At 40.2% G+C, this 19,602-nt stretch overlaps 1 protein-coding gene across 1 annotated transcript in view; it reads right to left on the bottom strand.

Moving 5' to 3' along the window:
* Positions 1-13,594: 13,594 nt before the first annotated feature.
* LOC308306771 (myosin heavy chain, fast skeletal muscle-like) overlaps positions 13,595-19,602 on the bottom strand; it is a gene marked incomplete at both ends in the record, with an annotated part of 30,827 nt that continues 24,819 nt past the window's right edge. Inside the window, 7 exons of the mRNA XM_080751814.1 lie at positions 13,595-13,615; positions 14,243-14,371; positions 16,277-16,372; positions 17,008-17,112; positions 17,765-17,935; positions 18,551-18,676; positions 19,346-19,549. Coding sequence (XP_080607940.1) covers positions 13,595-13,615; positions 14,243-14,371; positions 16,277-16,372; positions 17,008-17,112; positions 17,765-17,935; positions 18,551-18,676; positions 19,346-19,549 — 852 coding nt within the window. The remainder of the gene's footprint in view (positions 13,616-14,242; positions 14,372-16,276; positions 16,373-17,007; positions 17,113-17,764; positions 17,936-18,550; positions 18,677-19,345; positions 19,550-19,602) is intronic.

Raw genomic sequence — 19,602 nt, 5'->3', positions numbered from 1 at the left:
CAAATTCAATTAGATTGCTTCAAATGTAATCTCAGAAGTAGCCTGGCGATGATGATGATGAAACATTTTGGGTGTCGTGTGCGACTGGACAAAATATGTGTATGTCACATAGTGCTGACATCTAGAAGCCTAATGATGTTATCTATTACTGTCTGACTGGCTTCGAAGTACTGTGAATGGTTACCGATGATAAGCTTGTCTTCTAAAGTTCTAACGTTGAATTTGTCTGTCTGTCTGTGGTGGGTGTCTGTCTATGCAGATTATACCCAAATATGGACATGCCTAAAATAACAGTTTTAGTTTTAGTCAAAAATTGTGAAAATAGCTGATCTAGTTAAGATCAAAGTTCACAACACATCTCATTCATCTCATTGAAACAAGCCCAAAAGCTTTCTTGAGGTTTTTATCTTTTTAGTTGACCTTGTAGTGAACTGTGCTGTCATGAAACTATACCTTTTCCTATGCAAACGTCTAATAAAGTCTTCAATCAATCAATCAATTGTGACGCGTTGCGAGCTTGTAGATCAGCTGTTTTCCCTATAGTTTCCTGAGCTTTTGATTGTAACCCCCTACAATAAATAAAACAAAAATTAACACTAAAACAAAACTAAAACTACAATAAAAACTGGGTTCTGGTACAGACAGACACCAGGACAAGCTGATTGACTCATTGCAAAGCATCGATCAGCTTGTCTTACTGTATATATTGTCCTTATTTGACTGCTTGGTTAATCTTCTAGATTGCCACCCTCTATCTCGTGATGTATATCTGTTGAGTGATGGATGGTCGGTAACACAGCCACAGGGATCTATTGCATAACGATGATAAATTATTAATTTTCTTTATTCTCGAGCCGTGGCAAACGCTTGTCTGCTTTTGGGGCATCAGATGACAGCTGCTGTTAAGATATCTAAAACTGAATTGAACACCACACTGAAGTCCCCATGCAGTGAGGAGGGGGGGGGGGGAGAGAGAGAGAGAGAGAGAGAGAGAGGGAATGAGGGGGGAAGAGATTGACAGAGCGAGCAGTGGTCTAGAAAGTACTCAAACGTTTTACTTAAGTAAAAGTATCAATACTGCAATGTTGAAATGTAGAAAAGTAAAGTCCAAAAAATGTAAATGTACTTGAGTAAAAGTATATATCAATATGTACTTAGAATACCAAAAGTAGAAAGTAGCCTACTCATTATGCAGAATGTCCCATTTCACAAGATTTCAACATTTTAAAAATAGCAGATCTACAAGCTTACAATGTGTCGCATTGGCTATTTTCAAATGGCCGAAATGTATATAGGGTTGAAGTGGTTAATGTATGTTTTGTACTTTAATCCAAATCTACAGTAACTAGTAACTAAAAGTGTTCAAATAAATGTAGTGGAGTAAAAGTCAATATTTGCCTCTGAGATGTAGTGGAGTATAAGTAAAAGTATTGAAAACTGGAAATACACCAGTAAAGTAAAAATACCTCAAAATTGTACTTAGTACAGTACTTGAGTAAAGTTACTTTACACCACTTACAGCGATAGAGAGATGGAGATGGAGGGAGGGAAAGAGAGACTAATCATTGCATGAAATTAATCATTCATACAGAAGAGAATTGGAGCCTTAGGTGTCACTATTTAAACATTCACAAGCCTTGTTGGGACCACATGCTCCCAGTCTATGCATGCTCCACCATTAATGAATAAATCATTCTGGACAGTAGAAGAGAGTGGAGGGATTTTAGTGGCTGAAATAGTAATATAACCTAATTGCTGCCAGGCAGAAACCTCTTATCTCCATATGAAAACTTTTTATGTATAGGCTATATATAGTGCTGTGTGTGTGTGTGTGTGTGTGTGTGTGTGTGTGTGTGTGTGTGTGTGTGTGTGTGTGTGTGTGTGTGTGTGTGTGTGTGTGTGTGTGTGTGTGTGTGTGTGTGTGTGTGTGTGTGTGTGTGTGTGTGTGTGTGTGTGTGTGTGTGCGCGTGTGTGTGTGTGTGTGTGTGTGTGTGTGTGTGTGTGTGTGTGCTCGCTCAATGCATAAAGGATGCTTCCACTGAGGGGTATGTAAAATGATCCCCTGAACAAGAAGAATTCTAAAGGTTATGACATGAAGCAACCGTACTGCTCTGTTTCGCTCTCTCATCAATCAATCAATCCATTAAAACTTTATTTATGTGTGACCACAATATGGTCACATATAAATAAAGCATATAAATCAAACCCTCACACTGGGACCATTAAATGAACATGCATGTTGTTCATGCATAGTATACCATGATGCGCATGACTCCTTGATAGGTAGCCTAATGTACTTTAACCGGATAGATTCAATTCTCTAAAGCCCCACATTGGCTGTGCTGTCCCTGGTGTTGCGCACGTGACCTCTTACAAAATGGAAAGTATTTTTCTCGAGTAGTTTGGAGCATAGTTGATAGTGATGTCATGTAGTATGTGATGTCATGTGAAGCTTGACCAATCATCAAGCTTGCACCAGTCCTCCATTGAACTCAATGGACGTTGGGGGTTTTCAGACTTTAAAGTGTTATAAAGTTGGAAGAGAACAATAGTGTGTTGCCCGATAGGCAACCACACTAATAATTGTGCAATTTGTCCACTTGAGGACTGGTGCCTGTCATGTCTCTGCAGAGGTGTAATTTCAGAAAGAAATAGGGTGGCAAAATTAAGTTACCACAAGCCCCATTTCTAAAGTAGCAAAAATGGTGGATCTAGCTCTCAACACGTCGCTTGGCGGAGAGGCGTTGAGAGCCTGTAGATCCACTATGTTCACTATTTGTTTGGGGACGAAAAGAGAAAATGTTTGCCTTTGATGACATTTCCAAAAAATGGATGCCACGTTGAAAGTACGTAAGCCTTGCCGAGCCATGAGACCCATAGGGCAGGAGCCGATCTCCTGTTTCTGTAGCGTGGGGCAGCTTGATGTACAAGTACACCCCCTGGACATGACGCTAGTATGTCACAGGGACTTACCTCCAATCTAACCCTTGAAGCTGAGTACCAAGCAGGGAGGCACTGGGTCCCAACCACAAGGCCACTGAGCTGGTATGTTTAAAGTGGTTAATAGGCCTACATTAATGGTTGCATTAAACACTAAAAGGCTATCTAAATTATAACATGTCACATGTAGATGGACGGGCATCGATTGCATGAAATCAGATCAATCTGCCAAAACAATTCATAGTTGGGGAAAATATTGAACTGAATTTTGGGTTAAATGTGAACACTAGGGGTGGCAATTGTTGCCGTCCTATGATGACCCATAAGACGCCCCTGTGTCTCTGTCAGGTGGTCCTAATGCTGAGCTCTCCCTCCAGGACCTGACCCGACACAACAAATACCAGAGTTAACAGGATGCAAAACCCTGCAGGTGAGATTCTAGCCACTGACACGCATTCACGCACACATGCACAAAGCAGAGGTAGAAAAAGTACTGACATTTTTTTACTTTAAGTAAAAGTATCAATACTGCAGTATAGAAATATTCTGTAGTGAAAGTCTGGAATTCAAAATGTACTTTGAGCAAAAGTACAAAAGCATTGGTATCAAAATGTAGCCTACTTAAAGTATCAAAAGTAAAAGTGTGCATTATGCAGAATGTCCCATTTCAAGTTTTCAAATTTATATAAATCTTTTGAAAATAGCCAATCGACAATCTCACAAAGCATTGCATTGTGAACTTTTATATTGTCTATTTTCAAATGGACGAAATGTATAAATTGTTTTAACAATAATCAAAATCTACGTAATTAGTAACTAAGGTTTTCAAATAATTGCGATTCTGCGATTCAACGATTGTTGCGATTCAATATTATGTTTTATTGTGATTTTTCCCCCAAGTTACTTTTCTTTTTATATACTAGAACATTTCAAGACAATTAAAAACAATATAAATGACAATTTGAATTATACACTTCATCATACACGTCAGTCAGTCTTTATGACATGAAAAAGAAAATATATATATCATTTAAAGAAAAAGTATACAAATATAAAAAACCAAAAAATCGCGATGATACTCGAATCGTGATATTTGAGTGAACCGATGTTTTTGCCCTACTGCAATCGAACATACGGTTTGCCACATTTGAGGTCTGCCATTCTTATGTGTAATGAATGTCAGGTTGTGTGTTCTTCTGTAGTGATGAACCAGTTTGGTCAGATGGGGATGTGGTCCATGGGTCACCCCGCTCCTCTGGCCGCTCCAATGAACCAGGTCAGTTTTAATGCAATTTAAATGTGTATAAACGGTCTCCATGTTTAGGAAAATATTTAATGGATTAATGACTATGTTCATAAAACCTTTATGCATTCAAAATGCCAATTAAGGCACTAATCAAATAACCCAGTGGAGTCCAATCTCTCACATGTTGTTGTGCTGTGTGGTCTCCAGATGGCCATGGGAGCAGGGAGGATGGGTCAGCACAACGTTGTCCAGTTGCAGAACCAGTACCTCCCTCCAGGCCAGTTTCCTGGATACACTTCAGGTCTTGTTTCTGCTCCTGACGGAGGCATGTCACATGTAAGAACCAGAAAGAGCGGGTTAGATAGAATGCTCGTGTAATTGCAGCTGTTGTTATTATTATTATAATAAATGTTGAGTATCCTAATATCTTGAAGAAAGGCTGTGAGCTCTGTACTTAGCATATGTTGAGTGCAATGTTTTTGAAGAAAATAGATACAGTGCAGTTTAGTATGATGAGTGCTGGTCCAAATTATATTACACTAATGTAAGGAAAACCCTTGAGTAGCCTAATACAATTTTTGTGATTTTTCTTTATTTTTTTATTTTTTAATCAAGCATGAAACAAAGTTTACTTAGAATGCCAGTATTTGTTTGGCAATTCGAGATGAACTCTCTTTAATGGGAAGATTCAAGCTACATTTGTGGTCAATTGAGATGCTTAGGATTCTAATTAATGTGCTAGTTCACTAGTTCATTGAAATGTTGCCAATCTTTACCTCACTTTCAGAACCAAATGGAGGAATTCAGGTGGATGCAACTCCAGAAGCAGGGAATGATGCCCGTCCAGCCTGGCATGACTTCCTCTGGTTTACCACAGGGCCACTCCAGTATGGGGCATCTGCCCATGGCCCCCGGACAACCCCCAAGTGAACACACACACACACACACACACACACACACACACACACACACACACACACACACACACACACACACACACACACACACACACACACACACACTCTGCACATACATACAAAAACAAACCACAAACTTATTTTGTAGTATACTTCAAAGTATGAAGTAAGAGCACAATGCAGTCACAACACAGACTTCATTCCTGTTGTACTGTTGTAATGTGTAATGAATGTGTGTTGTTTTGTTTTACTTATGTGTAGTGGTGTTGAACCATTCTGTACATATGGGGATGCAGTCCATGGGTCACAGATCCACACATGCCCATTCTCATGGCGCTCCAATGAACCAGGTCAGCTTTACTGATTCGAAACGTTATTAAAGTCGTGTTTCTTTTTTTTAGGAAAATGTTAGATGGATTAATGACTACAGTATGTTCATACTGTATAATCACATGGTCTTAAAAGTCCAATCTCTCACATGTTGTGGTGCTGTGTGGTCTCCAGATGGCCATGGGAGCAGGGAGGATGGGCCAGCACAACGTTGTCCAGTTACAGAACCAGTACCTCCCTCCAGGCCAGTTTCCTGCTGGGTCCAGTTTAGGTCACGGAGGCATGCCACATGTAAGCAAACTATGTTAGATAGAAGGCTCATCTTTTCAACTTATTGTCTCTGCCAGTCCAAAAGGCCTATGTTTTGCACCATGTCCGTCTGTCCGTGGACAGCTAATCCACGATGGCAGCGAAAAACTGTGAAACACACTCCCTGGGTGCTGAGCAGAACCTCTGCCCCAACTTTTTCACATCGGCCTGTTATAGCGCCACCACAAGGCCGGAAAAAAAAACATGTTTTGACAGTACTCCTACAGATTTTGTCGAAAAATCACACAAATCGATACACCGTATCTCTATAGTCATTAAACGAAACGGGTCATATTCTATTCTGGTAAGCTACGATTGGCTTCCAAAGTTAGCAGGAGTGCTCCATTTTCAACAAAATGCTTCAAATCATGATCCCTGTGATTTCCGTGAAATTTTCCACGCACATTCCCTCTAGGCCGAGGAAGAAATGCTACTTTTACAAATCCTCCTCTATAACAGGAAGAAATCTCGATATTTCTACGTCCCATTTGTCCAACTAAGGGTTAGGATTAGGATTAGGTTTAGAGTTTGGTTTGGCCATAGTTTTACTGAGGTTAGGGTAGGGTTAAGTTTAGGCATAGTTTTACTGAGGTTAGGGTTAGGGTTCACCAGGTTAGCATTCACCAGCGTCGGACTAATGGGACGTCGTAATATCGCTACGTGCACTGCCCCCTATAACAGGCCAAATCGCCACCAGGATGCCAACTTATGTAAAACAAACATTTTGATATTACTCCTTCAGAGTTTATGCAAATTTCACGTAAATAGCTACACATGATCTCTAAAGTCATGTGATCAAGACGGATCTGTTAGATTTGTCATATTCCATCCTGATTGGTTGAGATTCACATATAAAGTTTTTCAGAGGTTGCACGTTTTGAACAAAATGCTGCGAATCATAAATGCAGCATCTGATTGTGGTGAAACTTTGCACACATATTTACACTAGGTTGAGGAACAAATGCCATATTTAACGTCCTATTGTAGTGCCACCAGGAGGCCGATTTTATATAATCCTACACATTTTGTCCAAACATCACGCAAATTGGTACACATTATCTCTAGTCAATTGATCACCAATTTTTCTTATTCTATCATGATTGGCGAATTCCGAACTTACAATATGCCAGGAATTTGCGTAATCTCCTTTGTCAACGTTTACCTATCTTTTCAGAATAAAGTGGAGGAGGTCAGGCGGATGCAACTCCAGAAGCAGGGCATGATGACCCCTGGACAAACCCCAAGTAAACATGCATACTTTTAAATGGCTTATTATTAACACACACTAATACAGTATATTACTATATGAGAGTTTCAAATGACAATAACAGACAAAGTCAACTCTTCAACTCATGGGATCTTCTGTTGTCTTTCGTTGATACAAAAAAACCCACACACATCTAGGAGCAGGGAGGATGGGTCAGGCCAACATTGTCCAGTTACAGAACCAGTACCTGCCTCAAGGCCAGTTTCCTGCTGGATCCAGTTCAGGCATGTCACATGTAAGCAGTGGTGTAACATATTTTTCTTTTATATATTTTTCTTTTCCTGTATTAACCTTATTCCTGGCCCTCTATAGGGAGGCTGCCGTTGCCTTTTACAGAGGGCACTAGAGAGTTTTTCTCTGTTTGCTGCTTCAAAAACCTCTTTTCACTTCCTCCCAAGTCAAGGTAAATAGGAGGTAGGGACATCACGTGACAACGGGGATGTGCCATGTCCAGCCATGAAGCTCACCATGGGTGCCAGTATCGCAAGACTATCCACCGTTTCCTGTCTGGGGAGACAGAAACGATTATAATTACTTTTATTATTATTATTTCATTATGCACTGTGCACATCGAAAAGCAAGTGATTGTAAAAATACCTTTGATATGTTTTCTTTTATATTCCTGAACAGATTATATGACAAAGGTCTCAGTCGTTCATAAATAGTGTTTCTTCCAGGTTTGTTCATGAGCTGATCTAGTCGGCTCCATCATTCTGGCACCCATGGGAGCGTCATGGCCGGTCCCGGCGGTCACATGGTTTCCCTTCCTTATATTTTAACTTCCTTGTCCCAAGTAAGGAAGTGACAGGGAATCTTTGCCAAAGAAACAAGCGGCCAGGTCTATGAAAAATAAGCCCAATAGAAGCAACTAGGCTCAGTTTTACTACTTTACATTTACATTTGAAAATAGCAGATCAGCATGCTCACAATGTGTCACATTGCGACACATTGTGAGCTTGTATATTTGCTATTTAAAAGATATTGAGTGTGGAGGACCCTGGCACCACATAATTTTCAGATGGGGGTCTGCGACTGTGGACAAATATGTTAATCTGGGGTCCTATGAAAAGATTTGGGAACCACTGGTTTAAAAAATATTAGAAAGTAGCCCAATTAGCCAGTAGCTATGCCCCTCCCAAAAAGCTGTTGTCCAATGCTAGCTTAGAATAACTTCCTGCTTGCCAAGGTTTGCCTTGGCAACAGCCTTGGCAAGCTGCCGGTTGCTAAACTAGCATTGGACAAAAGCTTTTTCGGGAGGGGCATAGCTACTGGCTAATTAGCAACTACACATTTCAGCAAGACACGCATTGCTTATTATAAGCAGACATGGCAACACAGGTTCATTCAGAGCCAGGAACGCCATCTACTGACATTTTAATGCAAGGACACAGGAAACCAAATTATGTTTTTCAGCCTCTTTCAGGATATGAACAGGAAGCCAGGGGTGGGGCCAGGAATAACGTGAATAGTGAAGTCAATGGGACAGTGAATATACAAATGGCCATAACCTTTTTTCACAATGTTTCCGGCAGAGCAGACCTCTCCGTCTGTGGACCTTAATGACCAAACTAATAGATAAAACAGAAATAAAAAGTACGGCATGACATCACAGGTCATCTCACATTTTGGGTGAAAGGGGCCCCGCCCCGGCTATAAGCCAATAATTTGATGACCAGCAGTGGTTCCCTATGGAGACACAATGAGCCTGCTTTGTTCCATATAGACACAAAGTCTCCTCACATTATATAAAAAAAGGTCTCCATGGAGTTATCGATAGGAAGAAAGTCCTTTTGGGGGTAAACTATCCCTTTAATGTGACTGAAACATTTTTACCTCACTTTCAGAATAAAATGGAGGAGGTCAGGCGGATGCAAATCCAGAAGCAGGGCATGATGCCCGTCCAGCCTGGCATGTCTCCCTCAGGGCTGCCACAGAGTCACTCCGCCATGGGCCATCTGCCCATGGCATCCAGACAGACCCCAAGTAAACCACACAAACATTTCACTTGATCTGTTTTTGTTGATCAAGACAAGAGACTGACTAACTGTCCCCTTCACTCTGTCAGGTGTTCCTAATGCTGACCCCTACGTTAGCCGAACCACCAGAGCCAATAAGATGATTAACGGGATGCAGAACCCTGCAGGTCAATGAGTAACACGCACGCACGCACGCACGCACGCACGCACGCACGCACACACACACACACACACACACACACACACACACACACACACACACACACACGCACACACGCACGCACGCACACACACATATATGTGACACCAGAGCAAGGAGCTCACTTTGAGGTTTTTGTAGTAGTTGATGCTGCTTGGCAGTGTTTGAAACCTTTTTAGAAAGAAATTGGGTCTAGTGTACTCTATGCATCTACACACACAAACACTAATGTTATGGAAAGACCTGTAATCAAATGTTTCCTTTTACAGGAGCCTATGGACGATAAGGACCGGTAGTAAAGACCATGGCCAAATAATTAGGAGTCTTATTTTGCCTCCTCCAGCTGACCCGGAACTTGACCTCATTCTTGAAGGACATTCCAATTCATAATTTGCTTCTCGATGCTCCTCAAGGTTTTTGGAGTATGGACACAAAAAGTGTACAGTATCCTTTGTGGAAGTTTCCTTTTAGCCGGGGACCCACAAGCCGCAAAAGCTCAAGGAATAGGGTAGGACCTGTGATTTTCTGCCGTACTTTTTATTTCTGTTTTGTTAGTTTATTAAGGTCCACAGAATGAGAGGCCTGCTCTGCCGGAAACATCGCGAAAAAAAGTTATGGCCATTTGTATATACACTGTCCCATTGACTCCACTAGAAATATATAAAAAAAATATGCTTTAACATGCATTAAGTAGCATGTGAGGGGTCAAACTAGGGGTTCTTCATGATTCTGAATCCATTGCAAGCATTTGTTTTGCATGAAAAACATTCCTTGGGTTAACTTTCGGCAGCCCAAAACTGTGAAAAGTGGAAAGAAGTGATGAATCATCACTTTTCACAGTGTTGGGGGGGGCGAAATCTAGCCCAAGGAATGTTTTTCATGCAAAACAAATGCTTGCAATGGATTCAGAATCATGAAGAAGCCCTAGTTTGACCCCTCACATGCTACTTAAAGCAGATCTTTTTGTTTTAATATATTTCTAGTGGAGTCAATGGGACAGTGAATATACAAATGGCCATAACTTTTTTCGCGATGTTTCCGGCAGAGCAGGCCTCTCATTCTGTGGACCTTAATGACCAAACTAATAGATAAAACAGAAATAACAAGTACGGCAGAAAATCACAGGTACCCTCCCATTTTGGTGACTGGGTCCCTGGCCATTTCTTTTTTTCCCTCATCGTCTCAGGCTGTGAGCCCGTGTAAACTCTATGATGACATCCAAGAGCAACTATGTTACCCAGCAACTATACTTGTGGACTACAAAGGGAAGATGATATAGAGCCGACAAAACGTTTTATCTGCTCCTATTCTAATAATGTAAATGTATTGTTTGTTTTAAAAGTCACTTGCTGAATGGTCATAACCAGGCATGGACTTACATCGGGAAGTTTGGGAATCTTCCTGGTGGGCTGGACACAGTGGACAGTAATGGGCCGAAGAGAAAAAAAAGTTATTCATTCATCCATTAATGTATCTATTTATTTATTGACAACCAACATTAAAGGAGCTATAGTCAACGTTTTCGGATGCTAAATTAAAGATAATGTTCGAAAATATTTTATAAAAAAATATGCTTCATATATGTGTTTCTGTTCAAAAATGTCCACATAAAGCGTAAAATAATGATAAAATAATAATTTTGGCCATTGTCAGGCTGACACTTTGTTTACATCCTATCAATCCATATAAAAGAATAGACTAGGATGTAAACAAAGTGTCAGCCTGACAATGGCCAAAATGATTATTTCATCATTATTTTACGCTTTTTGTGGACATTTTTGAACAGAAACACATGTATGAAGCTTATTTTTTTTTTATAAAATATTTTCGAAGATTATTTTTATTTTTGCATCCGTTTTTCAAGGAAAAGTTGACTATAGCTCCTTTAAATTAAAAACATGGCATGACCCTACTCAAACATATCACAATGATTTACAAGCATAATAAAAACAGATTCATTTCTCTAGTATTTGCTGTTCACTCCGCAATTCAGGAGTAGAGGCTGCATGAAATCAGGTATAGTTTAATGTATCTTGGGTGAACAGGCTGGTTTTCCTTTTAGGTGCAGTGGATAGATTGTCAAATATGTCAAATATTTGTCACACCAGAGCAAGGAGCTCACTTATCGATCGATAGATATATTTTATTCCCATTTAATGGTACACGTTTGTTCTGAATGGTTCTTTCAATGTAAACTTATGTTTTCTCATGCCAATAAACTAAAGCCCTTTGAATTGAAATGAAGTATATTTCAATACTAATACTTTTACTTTGGTATTTACTTGAACATCTGAGTACTTCTTCCACCATTGAAGGATAGTGACACATTTGGACAGACTCAATAAGTGTTGATTGTATGGGAGCTCAGGGGTAGAGAAACCGTTATTAGAGCACGAAGGGTTCCCGAAGGGTTCCCAGTTTGAATCCGGGCTCCCCCTCAGTTAATGTCGAAGAGTCCTTGAGCAAGACTCTGAACCCCCAATTGCTCCCGGTGAGTAGGTTGGTGCCTTGCATGGGTTCCTCCGCCACCGGTGTATGAATGTGTGCGTGAATGGGTGAATGTAATGCACGATCTATGTAAAGCGCTTTGGATAAAATCGCTATATAAATGCACCATTTAGATATAGATGAGTTTATTTGATATGGCCACTGGAATAACATTGGAACTGTAACATACGATGCACAAGCACCACATTGTATTAAATGTTTGTTGGGAAACACTGATTTACAACACAGGAAGCTTGTAAAGAAAAGAAAAGAAAAAAAAGTAGCAAGAGATGTGTTGGCTCTTGTTGATACGCGACTGTCTTCGCACACTGTCTTCACTTAATCGATAACTTTTATTGAGCAACATTTCGGTCTCTTCAGACCTTCATCATGAGGCATAAAAGAAGCAGCTTGCATAAAGCCAGCTATATAACATGTCTAGGGAGGGTGGGGGCCAATCAGATCCACACACCACTCCTGTTACCAAGGTGAGGGGCGGCCCTTACAGGTAAGTGCAGGCATAGGCGGCGCTAGGGGGGTGCTTGCAGGTGCTTTAGCACCTCCAAAGAAGCCCATAGCACCCCCAAGAAATGTTCAGCCAAAACATATTTTTTTCACTGTCATCAAATAAAATTATCTTTGTTCAAATTTGTGACATTGGTGAAAAAAGGTTCCTGCCCAGTGCCCACCACTGTAGAGTAGAGACTAGAAGTCCTTCATGATAAGTTAGGAGAAAAATAAAATGTGCCCGAAATTGTCAGTATCTGCATTGTTAGCAGCATATAAACTATACATCACTCCTTTTGTTGATGGTATTACCATTTATTTAATGTGACTTAACACTTATGATGCAATAGGCTACTTGAATGGTACTGAATGAACAGTGATTCGCTTTGTTAATAATAGTACACTAGGATCTTTTTCTTTTTTTTGTTGTTTAACAGAATAGAGGATTTTGCACTGCAGCACAAGATATTTGGCTGTACATATAGGCTTTTGGAGCCCAGCAAAAAAAAGATAAATACAATACCGGTTTGGGGTTATAAGATAAGATTGACAGTGTTTTACAATCAATGTAAACAATACTGTTGATTAAGAAGACAGAGGGAATAACCGAAGGCAAAGGGGGCATGGTTTGTGCTGGTGGAATACGAGAGCAAGAGTGTCTGTTGTTGTTCTGTTTTTTGTTTACATGTTTGTACATAACTGTGTTATTTTCTTTATTGTTTGTTATATGTTTTACGTGCGCTCATCTGTTGTATTTACCACATTATGTCATTGCCTTTCCTTATTTATATTTTATGGTTGTTAATCAATTCCAATAAAAAGAGTATAAAACAACAACAACAACAACAACAACAATAATAATTGAAAACATATGGACCGTAGGCTTATACAGAAAACAGCATATGCAGACATATTCCTCTGATGATTAGATGACAATTCCAGTTGAGGACAGCCCTACTATGTTCAAACATAATGTCAATATGTTATTTCCCTTTTTTGTAACATTTTTTACCATAGACTATAGTCAAATAGAATTATATACATTTCTGTTACATAGTTTGAATGATATTTTGTTTATGTCTTATAGTTTATGTTTATGTTTTGTTCATCTTATAATATGAGTATAGGCTACTATACTTATGTTGCTAAAAAAGATTGTTCAGTTCTTCTGTCTAATAAATGCTATGGACAAATAAATCTAAGATACATTAAACAATGTATTTATCTTTGCAACTGGTTTACAAAATTGAAGTATATAGTGGACATAGGACATAGTTGGATACTCTGACAAACCTGACAATAGAAATGATTGACGAGACAATAAAAACAAGAATCAACACAGTTATATTGCTGCCACCTTTATTGGGTCATATTTTATGACTTTTTATGGTGACTTGAATACTTGAATTGGAGAACTTATTCAGCGGCATCTTTTCCCTGTAGAAAAATAGGAATATGCTATTAGATATTCAACACTAATCCTTACTTCAATCTCAGTTAAAGATAATCATCTTAAAGGGATCCCTGGCTAATACAACAAATATGCCTTAATACATTATAATTGTCCTCTATAACTACAATATAAAATTAAACACCTTAAATATTTTATTTATTCTAGAAATAGCTAATCTTTCACTCAATAGGGGAAATGCCTGTCGCAAGTTGATGGTGTCATAAAACCATGTGTGATCTATCCCTATGGAATTTATGGCATGCATGCATGCAAATAAAAACAAACGTAATACTTCCTATGGTTAATATGAGAATCAAATCAATATTTCAAATGTGTGTGTCTTTTCTTTTTTTTCCTTTTTTTTTTGCACATGCATGGCATAAATTCCATAGGGATATTGTAGATCACACATGGTTTTATGACATCATCAACTTGTGACAGGCATTTCCCCTATCGAATGAAAGATTAGCTATTTCTAGAAGAAATACAATATTTAAGGTGTTTTTAATTTTACATTGAAGTTAAAGAGGACAATTATAATGTATTAAGGCATATTTGTCGTATTAGCCAGGGATCCTTTTAATAAACCTTCATATTGAACATGCGTTTACCTTGGCATCACGACTTTTGGTTCTCATCTTGTTGACCTGGGATTCAGCGATGTCTGCGCGCTCTTCCGCCTCTTCCAGCTCATGCTGAACCTTCCTGAGCTTGGTCAGGTGGGCGTTGGCTGCCTCCTCCTACAACATGATAGAGATAATGGTTCAAAGCCTCGGTATGTGAAAGGAGCATCTTGCATTTATAGACAATTTCAGGAAATTGTAAAGTGTGTTAGTGGCTAATGCAGTACATCCCACTGTTTCCCATTTGTGGGCCGGGACCCATTTGTGGGTCGCGTACACATTTGTATGGGTCCCTTAATTTTTGGTTTCTTACATTTTGGTTTTTAATTATTTCAAAACAAAGATATCATGAATTTAAAAACAAATTTACTGTTTGTTTTCTCCGCAGTAATTTCATGAAGAAAAAATAACAAACGTTTAAGACAGGGATGTCCAAAGTGCAGACCAGGGGCCAAATGCGGCTTGAGGATACATTTTATACGGCCCGTAAATTCCTAAATTGTAATATAAACGGCCCGCCAGCTCCGTCAAACAAGAATATTTTCCCAGAGTAATTTGTCAGGATTCCTTGTTTCCTGTTGTCTCATTCTGAAGGGGTCAAAGAAAGGCTATTTTATTGTATTTTTTTTTTTTTACCTTGCACGTCTGGTTACATTTGGTAATGTGAAATATGTTTATTGCGACCGTCAGGTCGCAGTTACTATCAAAACCTCGACCAGCTGTCTGTCAGTCTGTCTGTCAGTCTGTCTGTCACACGTCACATGTCACACTTTTGCCCTGCTCATATCTCCGCAACCGTTGCCCCGATCCATGCCAAATTTTGCACACACACTCCTTGCCTGCCAAACCACAACCTCAATTCTCACATGGCCCTCTTCTAGCGCCACCATGAGGCCGATTCTTGCAAAACACATTTTTGGACACTGCTCCTACAAATGTTGCCCTAAAATCACGCAAATCGGTACACACTTGCTCTACACTCATGTTATCAACATGGATCTGTCCCATATAGCGCCACCATCAGGCCGATTTTTACAAACACATTTTTGGACACTGCTCCTACAGATTTTGCCCTAAAATCACGCAAATCGGTACACAGTATGTCTACACTCATCTCATCAACATGGATCTGTCCCATATAGCGCCACCATCAGGCCGACTGCTCCTACACAATTTGCCCTGAAATCACGCTGCGACCTGACGGTCGCTTATCTCCCGATTAGGGACTCTTACTGGTTTATGTTTTGTTCAGAGCACACGCCTGACAAAATACCATTGATGATGCTAGTTAAATACAATTGCTTAAATGCAATGCATGATATCTGACTTTGTTATGGTCCGACCGAAAGTATATTTTGTCGGGAGATATAGTCGGCCCTTGGGTGTTTTAATATTTTCTAATGTGGCCCCCTTTGAAAAAGGTTTGGACACCCCTGGTTTAAGATCTACAAGCTCACAACACGGCGTGAAGCGACACGTTGTGAGCTTGTAGATCTGCTTTGTATCACGGGCAAATGTCTAATTTCTCATTTGGGTCTCAAGCTAAAAAGTTTGGGAACCACTAGCCCATGTGGCATGTTAATGGGTGCCTTGGGACCACATGATCGAGCATGGACAGGTTCTCATCGGAACGGCGCGATCATGTTTGTGTTCTTGTTCGGCACCCCGAGCAAGAATCGCAGCTTAGAGGAAATAAAATCTATTGCTGTCCACTTTTACCATTTTGCCTGAAAGCACACTGCCTGCGTCTGCAGCATAATGTGCATTGTTGTGGAATAGCTTGCGGTGCGGAGGCCAATCCATATAATACCATATCAGCACAGCAATCTGGAGATTCCACGTGCCGCTCGTGGAAACAGCGATGATGGACACTGAAACATGCTCTGCTGTTTGTCATCTTCACATAATTGCTTTTGACATAACTGATTCCTATGATGTCTCAGTTACACCGAGCCAACGGTACTATGTCCATGGCAGCCACAAGTGAAAATGCATCACCATGTACTGGTATGTTGGTCTTACCGCTTCCTCCGCCGACCTCTTGTAACCCTTCACCTTCAGCTGCAGCTTGTCCACCAGATCCTGCAGCCTGGCACCATTCTTTTTGTCCTCTTCAGTCTGAAGTCAAGAGTGAATTCATAACGTTAGTCGTATATGCTCATGTCAATCTATTCATGTTCTCAGAGGCAAGATGGTGGTCAGGGGTGTCGCACCAAATTCTGGGAAGGATTCACTCACATTTTGTGCTTTAACTATTGAAAAATAGCAGATAAACAAGCTCACAGCGCGGCACCGAGTGCCGCGCTGCAAGCTTGTAGATCTGCTATTTTTGAATTTTCAATTTCAAATCTTTCTAAGGTTTTTTGAAAAACCTATGTTTCTATGTCAGTGGTGCTCAAACCTTTTCATGTGAAGGACCCCCAAATTGATATGTATTTGGCCACGGACCCCCATCTCAAAACATTTAGTTCCAGGGACCCCTCCAAAAGCAAAATTTGAGTTACAAATGTTTAATGCTTAAAAAAGACATATATTCAAAGATTTGCTCTCATTTTCACGACTTTTCAGAAATAGCAGATCTACAAGCTTGCAGCTGTGAGCTTGTAGATCTGCTATTTTTCAATAGCTAAATTATAAAATAATTAAGGCCCCTCCACCTTGGGCCCTAGTAACTCAGTCCCACTCCCCCCCCCCCCCCCCCCCTTGTGACGCCCACGATGGTGGTCATCAGAGTGGACATGGTGTAGCAGTACCTGGTACGTCAGCTCCTTCACTCTCCTCTCGTACTTGCGGACACCCTTAATAGCATCTGCTCCTCCTCTCTGGGCTGCGTCGACCTCTGCTTCCAGCTCACGCACCTTCACCGTGGAATTATACACCGTGAGGTTACTTCTTCTCATTGCATCGTCCATGAGAATAAGTAGGGGTGTAACGATATAGTAACTGAATCGAAAAATCGATTTTAATTTGCAATGATCTACTATATCGTTTGCAAAAGCAAAATATCGTACCGTTTTGGCTTTGTATCGTATTGTATCGTTTTAAAATCGTTTTGCAATGCAGATAATGAAGTACCCGTAACTAAGTATTTGTGCCTTGTATTTAGCAATTTTAAGAGGGACAATGAAAAAGAGGGGTCTAATTACCTTTCCATTCCATATAGCTACTCTTGGTCTATCGATAAATGTGTGTAATCTCTGTTTTCATGTCAAGGTGGGTTTGTCCATATGTGTTGAAATATAATGTCCATGTATTTGCTAGATAATCACAGTGTTTACTTCCATAATAATAGATTTTGTACACGTTTTACACAGATTAAATTTCTTTGCTAAATAGTTACTATATCGATTTAAAATCATTGAATCGAATCGCAACGTATCGCCATTAATGAACCAATATCGTCCATGTATCGTATTGTTAACCATGTATCGTGATGCGTATCGTATCGCTGTTAAATGTATCGTTACACCCCTATCAATAAGCTGTGTTGAAGTGAACCACGCATCTTACCCTGCCCTCCAGTTTCTGGAGCTGCTTCTTGCCTCCCTTCATGGCCAGGTTCTCAGCCTCGTCCAGACGGTGCTGCAGGTCCTTGACCGTGACCTCCAGGTTCTTCTTCATCCTCTCCAGGTGAGCACTGGTGTCCTGTTCCTTCTTCAGCTCCTCCGCCATCATGGCAGCCTGGAAGGTCATTGTTGCATCGTGTTGTATGTTAATTTTATGAAGCATGGTGACATGAGGATATCTATATCTAATCAATAAGGGTAGGGCATCCTAACATATATCATTGTATCATATCTCTGCTGTCGGGCTGAAACCTCCTCCTAACTCCAAAATGTTCATTTTCGGGAAAATGAGCTCAAGTGGAGTTAGGAGGTTTTGACCGAAGGGCTTTTTACTACTTTTCATTGGTTCAATATTATTTTAACCAACTCACAGATGTAAAGGGTGTTCAATAGCACATATTTATGAAAAAAAGAGAGGGCCAATCGGGTGGAGGTAGATGGTTTTGCAGAAAGTGTGGGGTTAGGAGGTTTTGTCCCAAGCACTTTTTACTACTTTCCATTGGTTCAATATTATTGTAACCAACACTCAGCTGTAAAGGATGTTCAATAGCCCTGATTTATGCCAAAAAATCAAAAACCTCAAAAATGGAGTTAAGAGATTTTGGCCAGACGGTGACGATATGTTAATATGAAGCACGATGACAATTTACAATTTAGGCATTTAGCAGACGAAACTTAATCCAGAGCGATGACATGAGGCTATCTAATAGATAAGGGCATCCTAACGTACATCAGTAATGGCTTTCTTGGCCTTCTCCTCAGCATTCCTGGCTTCCTGAACACTGTCGTCCACCTCGCCTTGGACCTGGAGCAGGTCTGCCTCGATCTTCTTCTTGGTGTTCAAAAGGCTTGTGTTCTAAAACAAAGATTCAGTTGAACAGCGTGAGTAAGCACAGTGTAAATGTTGTTTTATTGTGAACGTCAAACTTGTCTTACGTGCCTGAGTGCGCAACAGTCCAGTAGTAAGCATGGTGTAAATGTTGTTTTATTTGCAGTGGTGTATAGTAACTCATTACTTTTACTTAAGTAATGTACTTAAGTACAATTTTGAGGTAGCCTATTTGTACTTTACTTGAGTGTTTCCAATTTCCAATACTTTTACTTCTACTCCACTACATCTCGGATCCAAATATTTGAAAACTTTAGTTACTAATTACTTTGTAGAATTGGATTATTATCACAAATCATACATTAACCACTTCAAGCCTATATACATTTTGGCCATTTGAAAATAGCCGATCTACAATGCGTCGCAATGCGACGCATTGTGAGCTTGTAGATCTGCTATTTTCAAATGGCCATTCCGCATAACGACTTTTGGTAAAAGTGTACCAAAAGTATTGGTACCTTTTGATACCAATACTTTTGTACTTTTACTCAAGTCAATTTTTAATTCCGGACTTTCACTTGTAACGGAGTATTTATAAATTGCAGTATTGATACTTTTATTTAAGTAAGAAATGTGAGTACATTTTTCCACCACTGTTTATTCGGAACACTGAGCGTTTTCTATTGACTTGCGTACCTGGGAGTGCAACAGTCCAGCGCGCTCGGTGGCGTCCACCAGTTCCTGCTCGGCCAGTTTGCGGCCTCTCTCTGTCTGTTCCAGAGCCACTCTCAGCTCCTCGATCTCGGCCACCATGAGGCCGTTCCTGCGCTCCACCATGGCGGCTTGCTCCTTCAGGTCTTCCTGGGCTCTGACGGCGTCGTCAAGGTGCAGTTGGGCATCCTGAATGAAATCACATTGGAGGCGGTCACGTTGAGAGAAACATAAAAATGGGA

The sequence above is a fragment of the Nannobrachium achirus genome (genome assembly GCF_963921795.1).
Source record: "Nannobrachium achirus genome assembly, chromosome: 21".
In the NCBI taxonomy this organism is placed as follows: domain Eukaryota; kingdom Metazoa; phylum Chordata; class Actinopteri; order Myctophiformes; family Myctophidae; genus Nannobrachium; species Nannobrachium achirus.
The sequence above is the reverse complement of the archived record's forward strand: the minus strand, read 5'-3'. Positions and strand labels throughout refer to the sequence as shown.